The sequence below is a fragment of the Clupea harengus genome, chromosome 3 (genome assembly GCF_900700415.2).
Source record: "Clupea harengus chromosome 3, Ch_v2.0.2, whole genome shotgun sequence".
Lineage (NCBI taxonomy): Eukaryota > Metazoa > Chordata > Actinopteri > Clupeiformes > Clupeidae > Clupea > Clupea harengus.
This window is the reverse complement of record NC_045154.1, coordinates 1,517,501-1,527,500: the sequence shown is the minus strand read 5'-3', so window position 1 is coordinate 1,527,500 and position 10,000 is coordinate 1,517,501. Positions and strand designations below refer to the sequence as shown.

Sequence of the window (10,000 nt, the reverse complement as noted above, 5' to 3'; positions counted from 1 at the left end):
ATAAGGGATTAGATTATGAGGCAGTGGTTATTTTCGGTCTGATATTGCACACCTCATAAAAGTCATTTGTTCAACCAGAAAGCATGTTTTTCCCATTGAAATGTATTGTTAAAATACATATTTAACGGATGATGTGGAGGAAAAGTAATGAAAATGTATTCAGAGAACCTAAAAAGAAAATGTTTGTGAACAAATGCTTTGTGAGGACAAACACACTGTATGGGGTAGATATCATGTGCAGCAATTGTTATACGAAAGTAGAAGATTTTCTTTTGAAAGCATGATGCATTGAGTCTTCACTTGAGTCTCCAACTGCACAGAGTCACTGCTACTGAAAAAAAGAGTTGTTCAGTTCAGACCACAGAGTTCATCTCCCGATTCATATGGTTTCAATCAGTGCAGCTCGCTTTTAATGTTACTGCTGTAGTTTGGACTATATGCAACTTCAAACAGGGAGATTTTGTCAGTTTGTCTCAGACATTGTTTTTGGGGGTCTTTTTTGTGGCAACCATGGTGGATAGTTCTGTTTCTGGACAGCCCAGATGACTTTACCACTCTTGTTGCTTTAGGGCAGGGCTTTGTCTTTGGCTTTGGCTTTGGCTTTGGCTTTCATGACCATCAAACGGGCAGAAGGCACTGGAAGACATCGAATTGTGGCTATGTATTCTGTTCACATTCAGATACTTGAAATCTTTGACTTCAGTTTCCACATTACCGCTGTGGATTTTTTTTTATAGAAATGCTTGCTCTGAACATAATTCTGTTGTGAGACAGAGATTGAGTTTTCAGTAACTCTTAGTCTAACTCTTAAGCTGATTTGTCCAAATATTGGTTATAAGAGAGGCTTTATGAATCCATCTGTGCACATTTAAGCATCTCCTGAAGTTGAAAAGCAAAAAAGAGAGAGAGCGAGCCACTCCGTCCCCACTGGGTTCCTCATGAGTGCTTTTCCGATCCTGCTCAGGGCTTTTGTGGTCACTGGAAATTGCTGCTGATTTTCCATGTCTCCTCTAGTGGCAGACACACTGTGGCTAAATATCCTGAGAATGAGACTCATGGTTTCCCTGTGATGGGCTCCATGATTCCCCAACATACAGTACAACACTGGGGGGGTGGGGGAGGGGGCAGGCTGCTGTGGGCATGCAGGAGGTTCCTACATGGGAAAAAATCAGCGTCTGACTCTAAAGAGCAGTAGGACAAAAGAAATAATAGTAAATAAGTAAATAGTAGTAAGTAAATAAAACATTTATAATAGTGCCAATAATACTACTCTTACTAACCCAGTGTTGATAATAACAACAATAATAATAATAATAATAATAATATTAATAATATTAACATAAACCTACACATATAAAGACAATCAGAGCTTAATGCCTCTCTACCTAAATCCCCACACCCTGGCTCGTGGTGTCATTCATTCATTCATTCATTCATTCATTCATCCATTTTGTATCATGAACTTGGAAATCATAAATCTCCAAATTGTCATTCAGACCTCTCCAAACATCTGTGCATTACAGCATGTATTATTCCCTTATAGAGGGTATATCTACAAATGTAGGTGAGTTCACCCAACGGGTCAGGGAAGGCCCTGCTGATCGCTGCAGCGCTGAGAATAAAGCAGTATTGTCCTGTGGAATCTGGAGCGGTGCAACTCAATGACCCTCACTCCCTTTCTCTCTGGGCGGCTCTTGTGATTATCCCTGCCAAGTGAACCCTGTGATGTGTTCAGTAATGTATGCCCTCTCTCATGTTTCATCTCTCCCGTCTCTTTGTCTCTCATGATGCTATAGAAGGGATGCTCTCTAGCTGATCCATGTCCTCTCTGTGAGTGATGAGGCCCACTGGCTGGTGGGTCCTTGTGTGCTTGTGTGCTGCGCACGTGGGAGTACTGGCTGAGCAGCTCAAACAGGCTTCCACCCCGCTGCTTCCCCACCGGCCTTTTGTGGTGGTGTGGAACGCCCCTACGGAGTCGTGTCGCCTGCGCTTCAAGGTGGACCTGGACCTGAGCGTCTTTGACATCGTGGCCAATCACAACGAGACTCTGAGCGGCCCCAACGTGACCATCTTCTACCACAGCCACCTGGGCCACTACCCGTACTACACCAGCGCCGGGGTGCCCGTCAACGGGGGACTCCCTCAGAACCAGAGCCTCACCAAGCACCTGAGCAAAGCTCGGGCGGACATCGACAAACTCATCCCGTTCAAGGACTTCCGTGGCCTGGGCGTCATCGACTGGGAGAACTGGCGTCCGCAATGGGTGCGCAACTGGGGCTCCAAGGACATCTACCGGAACAAGTCGAAGGAGCTCATCCGAAGGATCCACCCCAACTGGCCTCAGAGCAAAGTGGAGCACGAGGCCAAGGAGCTGTTTGAGCGCGCAGGCCAGGCCTTTATGAACACCACGCTGCGGCTGGCGCAGAGCAGGCGGCCGCACGGACTCTGGGGCTTCTACCTGTTCCCCGACTGCTACAACTACGGCTACAAGCAGCACCCGCAGCGCTACACGGGCGCGTGCCCCAACGTGGAGCACGTGCGTAACGACCACCTCATGTGGCTCTGGAGGGAGAGCACCGCCCTCTACCCGTCCATCTACCTCGACTACGAGCTCAAGTCCTCGCCCAACACTGTGAAGTTTGTGCACTATCGCGTCAAGGAGGCCATGAGGATTGCTTCCATTGTCCGCAATGACTTCACCCTGCCTGTGTTCGTCTACTCGAGGCCCTTCTATGCCTATACCTTTGTTGTCCTCACTGAGGTAAGGGTGTTTGTAGTGGTGGTATTATTAGCAGTCTTGTTTGTCGACGGCAGCAAACCAACTTAGAGCAAACTCCATTCTTATTCTTTGCCTTATAATTGAAAATGTAGACCAAAGCACATTATCAGACTGATATATTCCAGACCTCCTAATCTTGAATGTCAACCCAGACATGGCCTACGCCCACATTGACTTTGGCCCACCGCAGGCAGAGGCCTCGCTGACCCAAGTTCTGCCATAAAAAATCTGCAACTCCTTAAAACGTTCAAATTTCAGGTGCCTCTCTGGACTGGGAGGAACATTCAGCTGTCATATAACTATGAGAGGAATGCCATGATCGACGGCAGGGGAGCTGGCATATTTACTCAGAACATTTTTGTGTAAAGTGGTGGTGTACCTTGAGCAGACCACTTCAGCATGTTCACATTGCAAGGCTGAGGCGTTTTGAAAGGATAGGGTGTCATAATTACTGTCACATGTTGGCGGCTACAGTACAGCTGTGTAAGCTCTCCCGCCACCCAACTGGTTTCATGGTTTTCACATGTTCTGTTTTTTTTTTTCCCCCCATTGTCCAATGCATATGTTTGTCATACACACTTTACAGTTTTAAGTGAAAAGAACGTCTGGTTTTCTAATGAGAAATTGTCTGAATGCTTTCCAAAGTTAATAACCTAAAATACTGCAATCACACAACTAAACTGGGTCACAACACTGTACAATTGCACATAGTTAGACTTCAATTTATTACTGATTTTAGATCTTGCTTTGCAACCGTAACTCTGTACACATACTTTTTGAACTGATGGGGGAACAGTGAACGTGGCCTTCACACCTGCTTCCACTAAACTGTGCTTGTTGTCCCAGACTGACCTGGTCCACACCATTGGAGAGAGTGCAGCACTTGGAGCTGCAGGAGTCGTCCTCTGGGGCTCGTCTGAGTATGCCAGGTCTGAGGTAGGAGAATGACTGGGAACAGACATAGGCGGAGATCCCGGGGGGGACGGGGGGGACGTGTCCCCCCCTACCATAAAGTTGTCCCCCCCCCAACAATCATTGACATTCATCAGAGTATGCCAGGTCTGAGGTAGGAGACTGACTGGGAACTGAGTATGGCAGGTCTGAGGTAGGATAACTCAATAATTGATCAGGTCAGATGGGACTAATAGATTAAGGAGAAGAGTCCACATCAGAAGACATTGTGGTTTTTAGCTGCATGCACCATATACACGTGGCTGTACAATATACAGGATGTCTGGCTAAACAAGTCAGTACTGATCTGCTTAACCAGCTCACAGGAACATTTGTTCTTCAGGGGGGAAAAAAATAATTATTCATTATTCAAGTCATATATTTTCAAACTTGTCAGGCTAAGAATGTGAATGTACACTGTCATGGCGTGTATTGTTCTGCACATGACGTGCTGCAACGAGGGGACATTCATATTCGGTGCGTAAATGATGTTGAAATACCATCCTTTAGCAATAACAACTGATTGTAGTAAAACATGACTTCTTGGCAACCATGAAGACCTTATTATTGTGGCGCCGCTGACATAAATGAGATTGGCAAGTGTTAGACGGGCTGGACCAGTGAACACATTCCAACGAATTCAGTAAATCATTCAGACACAGAAAAACCTCCACATTGCTATTGGCCAGGGTGTTGAGTGGCTGCATTGTGTGTTGGTGTGGAATTACTGTTGGCTGCTTCTTGATTGTCACACATTAGCATTTTTGTCATTTCTAACAGCAGCAAAAACACATTCCTATGGACAGCCAAAGGAAGGAATAAGAACATTTTAGTGGATAAAACAAGAGAATCTGCAAATGATTTCCCACATGACTTTCCAGATAGCAGGTGACGCTGATCCTCGACGGATTCTGGCCAGATCGGTTCTCTGAGCAGTTCCATTTGCAGACACATGTGAAGGCGTCTCAGTTGATCTACAGATCTGTTCATGAGCAGTTCCATTTGCAGACACTTGTGAAGGCGTCTCAGTTGATCTACAGATCTGTTCTCTGAGCAGTTCCATTTGCAGACACATGTGAAGGCGTCTCAGTTGATCTACAGATCTGTTCTCTGAGCAGTTCCATTTGCAGACACATGTGAAGGCGTCTCAGTTGATCTACAGATCTGTTCATGAGCAGTTCCATTTGCAGACACATGTGAAGGCGTCTCAGTTGATGTACAGATCTCTCCCATCTCTGCCTCTCACACATCAAATGTGTCTGTAATTAAATATAAACATATGGTCAGATCGGGGGGCACTGTGGCGCAAGCAGTAGCCCCGACCACATTCGGGCTTGACGCCCATGGAGGACACGGGTTCGAATCCGGCCCGATGTCATTTCTCCTGTCCACTCCCCAGCTCTTCTCCCTCTCATTTCCTGTCCCACTCTTCACTACACTATCGATTAAAGGCACAAAAGCCCAAAAATAGATCTTTAAAAAAAAAAAAAAACATATGGTCAGATATGTCTGGTGGTTGGGTCAACTAGTGCGTTCCATCAAAAAGAGGTCTTAACTGAGGATTCTCTCAATGCTGATTCCACTCTCTCAGTCCTGAGTGGCCATTGTATGCACCATGACAGTAAAATGGTACAACACGAGTGATTTGGAAAAGAGCTTGAGAGAGAAAGCAGCAGCATTCCTCGGCCGTGTGTCAAATAAACACTTGACACATACACACATTGCCTCCGCAAGTAGGCAGACTGTCAAATGCTTGCAAGCTAAAGATACTTTTCTCTAAAATGTCATCATACAGCGTTCCTAAAATAGGCCTTTGTCCCAGTGTGGCGGCTGATGACACTGTGTGGACTTTAAGATGTCTGATGGGGGATATGACAGTGGCTCTTTTGGAAGGACACATGCTTATTTTGTGGGCCAGGATTCTTCCTGTTTACAAAAAGCAAGAGAGAGAGAGAGAGAGAGGGAGAGAGAGAGAGAGAGAGAGAGATGAACATGATGCCTCTGTAGTTCTGCACAGAGAGAGAGAGAGAGAGAGAGAGAGAGAGAGAGATGAACATGATGCCTCTGTAGTTCTGCACAGAGAGAGAGAGGGAGAGAGGGAGAGAGAGAGAGAGAGAGAGAGATGAACATGATGCCTCTGTAGTTCTGCACAGAGAGAGAGAGAGAGAGAGAGAGAGAGAGAGAGATGAACATGATGCCTCTGTAGTTCTGCACAGAGAGAGAGAGAGAGAGAGAGAGAGAGAGAGAGGGAGAGGGAGAGGGAGGGAGAGAGAGAGAGAGATGAACATGATGCCTCTGTAGTTCTGCACAGAGAGAGAGGGAGAGAGAGAGAGAGAGAGAGAGAGGGAGAGGGAGAGGGAGAGAGAGAGAGAGATGAACATGATGCCTCTGTAGTTCAGCACAGAGAGAGAGAGGGAGAGAGGGAGAGAGAGAGGGAGAGAGAGATGAACATGATGCCTCTGTAATTCTGCAGAGAGAGAGAGAGAGAGAGAGAGAGAGAGATGAACATGATGCCTCTGTAATTCTGCAGAGAGAGAGAGAGAGAGAGAGAGAGAGAGAGAGAGAGAGAGAGCGCGTTACATATTTAAAGTGACTTTGAGTGGATGGAGTGCTGCCCATTCAACATATGGGAATGGTTACCTCTGCTGCCAGTCGTTGGCAAGAAAAGGTGGTCATATTAGAATCCTGGATGTTTCATACAGCTAAAAAGCTCTCTGAACACGCATTATAAAAGTTTTAGGAGACACGCAGTAAGAAACGTGTTTTCATTGCTCTGTTTGGAATCTGAAGTTGTCAGAAGTGATTTACAACTATACATTTAGTAAATCATTTCTGGTGATTGGTATGTTTTGTTACAGCCTTTCTGATTTCGAAAAGGTGAACATCATTAAAATGCTGAATCTCTGAGCTCTACTTTGGGGGCAATGATGTGGTGGCAATTAACAATTAACATCCGAACTAAACACACATGTACGTAAATGGTGTTAGTTATTATAATGCAAGTTACTGATTATTTTGTCATGGGATGTGCACGGTTATCTGTATCATTCAGATACATCCCAGAAGTGGGCGAGACCCAACCCGGAAGTAGGTTCAAATAGATGTGGAAATCATTTTGAGTCTATAATTACATCCACCAAAAGCCATTGATAAGACCTTCTTGCCTGGTAAATTGAAATCGTGGTGCTTGCAGTTTGGGTCTTTGCCACGCATAAGGTGGTCTTTGACTGTATGAAGTTGTTATTTCAGAGGTAGAGAAATTTGAGAATAAATGAGTTGAGGTGAACTCTTTGCCGGTTAATGACAGGGACAGCAGGTACAGTACAGACTTTTGTGTGAATCATTACGATTCATTTGTGGAGTGGCGCCAGCTAGTGAATAATGTTCAATAAAGTTCAAATCTAGCACTTCACTAGTTAACATCTTGTGGTGTAAAGGTTCAAACTTCACCAAATGTGACACCCTGCATCACTACCACGTTATTTGGGCACACACCACATTTTGTGACATTTCACCAATAGGGGGCGCTGCCACTGACAGTTTTCAGTATCTCACATTTCCTAAAGTTTCTATTTGGCTCACTCAACAAAATGACTGCCAATGGCTCATCAACATTCCGCAGCCAAAACAGGCTTGACTGAATGGAATGGCCAATCTTACGCTGGTAGGCTCATTCATAATGGCAAGTAGAAGCTTTTTACCCAATTTCAAACCAATCAGCCATAAGATGTCACCACAACAAGCTACGACATGTTCCTCTGTTCCTCTCACATGGTTTGGTCTATCTTCAAAATTCATTTAGTCTTAAAACCCTTTCAAAAGTCATTATCTGTGCGTTTTTACTAACTACGTTTGATCAGATACATCTAAATGAGGTGAAGGTCCACTCACGAAGACGCTTAGGTCTGTGCGCATGCTATGAAATCACCAAATCAATGCGCTCTAGTTATCAAAAGAGCTGTCCACAATGCCCTTCATTGTTGCATGAAAGAACCACGGTGCTCATCTATTAATTAAGGCCCTTTAGTGTCTAGAGTACCCGCTTTACTGATTGCATCTAATTGGGGCAAAGTGTACCAATCCCCCCCACCAGTTACTTCATATATTACAATAGTTCAGGTATACAGAAGATCTGTTTTCATGATTGCCTACAAACATGTGTCAAACCCCATTGAAACAACCTAAAATATATCTATTTTTTGTATTTAAATCCAGAGAAACTGCCTGACAGTGAAGAAGTACATTGACGGCCCCCTTGGCCACTATGTCATCAACGTGACGTCTGCCGCCAAGTTGTGCAGCAAAGCTCTGTGCAAGAAGAACGGCAAGTGTGTACGGAAGAGCCTCGACTCCGGGGCCTATCTACACCTGAACCCCCGCTTCTTCCACATCCACCGCAACCCGGGGCCTCAGGGGCCACGCTTCACCGTCAGGGGCCACCTCAACAACCATGACATTCTGGACATGAAGCACAAGTTCACCTGCCAGTGCTACCAGGGCTGGACGGGGATCTACTGCGAGATGCCTCAGACAACCGGGCTGCAGTCAGGGCCCTCCGACGGCTTCCTGGGGGACCTGCTCTTTGTTCTGTCCGTGCACTTCTCCTGCCTGTCCATCATCGTGTTCCTGGGCCTCTGCCTACTCATCAAGTGCCTGATCCTGTAGAGAGGTAGGCGCTCTCGAAAAAACACAAGGGACCATGCATTTTTTTGTCATAATTAAAAAAAAGTCTTATACAAAAGGGCAAAGTTTGAGACACAAAGAAATTCAGTAGCTATTTACCCGAAACTTCCTTTACCTGAAACTTCTTTTAAGATAATTATTATGTATTATTTACCATACAACCTTTTTTGTTGGTTTTCATATATTCAAGTAAAACTAGATCATTGTGAGGAAGCCTGCTGTGGATTGCTTTGTATATACAGTATGTTAGTACTATTCTGTCATCAAAATAATGTTGACTGTATGAATCAAATTCACAATGGACATCACGAGGGGAAAATAGCAACCTGATTGTTATTATTTTTTTTTGCTGTAGCCTATTGGTTGCACTATGGTAAGTCCCAAGTCTGTAATCTCATAATTGTGAAAACACTTCGCTACATAAGATGTGTGAATATACCTGGTTTGTTTGTAAGTGTCACAGCCTCTGCTACACGCTCCTCTGTTCCTGCTTCAGTCCCTGCAGCTACTCCAGTCCGGGTTCCTGCTCCGGCACCATTGTGTGTTATTGTTTGTGCATAGCGAGACACCACATACTGTGTAGTCTTAGTCCTGAGTTCTCTTAGTCCTGAGTTCTTTGTCTTGTTTGCCCATCGTGGCCTTTTGTTTGTTGAAGTAAAACACGCCTTGAGCGTTTGTATCCTATACCTTGTTTCAAGTCTCCGTGCGTGACAGTAGGCCTGCTTTGGTTGTTTGAATGTATGTTTACACCAATGCATTAATGAGCTGAAGTCTGTTCCCTCATCTGTTGTCTCGTCTGTTTAATGTTTTATCTGGTTTGTAAATGTAATAAAAACAATCAGTATCTACCAGACTAAATTATCCTCAACCATGACTTTGGGTATCATAAAAGGTGCTTTTAAATCAAATGTATTATTATTATTAGTAGTAGTAGTAGTAGTAGTAGTGTTGTTGTTCTTATTAATAATAATAATCATGTCAGTAATTATCTTGATATGTAATATTAACTTACAGTTACTAATTATTACCAGTAATTAGGCTACCCTTTTCCAACTGTGTTGGTTAAAACATTCCCAGAACCACTACATTTATTTACTTTTGTGAGGTGTAAGCCTTTCCAGCGTCTCAGAACAAGTGTACAAGTGAGTCCATGATATGATCAAGCCAGAAAACAAAAAAAATCTTTGAGGAGTATACAAAAAAAAGAACAGGTGCTGAGCTCCAGGCTCTGTGTTGATGAAAATGGAAGAGGATGTGAGTGAAGAGCACATGTTTCCACACGACATACTGGTGAGATCAGATGCATTCATTCTGTTTGGAATATATCATTGGGCCTGAGATCTGGTGTGTAACAGAGACTGGACGATTGTGAAATGTCAAAGTGAAAGGAATGTTAGACTGGGGGGCGTGGGGCACATCGAGAGAAAGAAACCTACGGCTGGCTCGTGATATGAAAGAAACCTACGGCTGGCTCGTGATATGAAAGAATTCCTGATGTTTTGGTGGGGTGTGACAAATGCATCCAACACAAACAGAGTAAGTGTAATGCACACTCCTGGCGATTAAGGATATCAAAGATATCATCCG

The 10,000-nt window shown here is 44.4% G+C and overlaps 1 protein-coding gene across 1 annotated transcript in view; it reads left to right on the top strand.

Annotated features, from left to right (window-relative positions):
* hyal6 (hyaluronoglucosaminidase 6) overlaps positions 1 to 8,447 on the top strand; it is a 10,657-nt gene extending 2,210 nt beyond the window's left edge. Inside the window, exons 2-4 of the mRNA XM_031564134.2 lie at positions 1,797 to 2,761; positions 3,626 to 3,715; positions 7,946 to 8,447. Coding sequence (XP_031419994.1) covers positions 1,838 to 2,761; positions 3,626 to 3,715; positions 7,946 to 8,395 — 1,464 coding nt within the window. The 5' untranslated portion in view covers positions 1,797 to 1,837 and the 3' untranslated portion in view covers positions 8,396 to 8,447. The remainder of the gene's footprint in view (positions 1 to 1,796; positions 2,762 to 3,625; positions 3,716 to 7,945) is intronic.
* Positions 8,448 to 10,000: the final 1,553 nt, after the last annotated feature.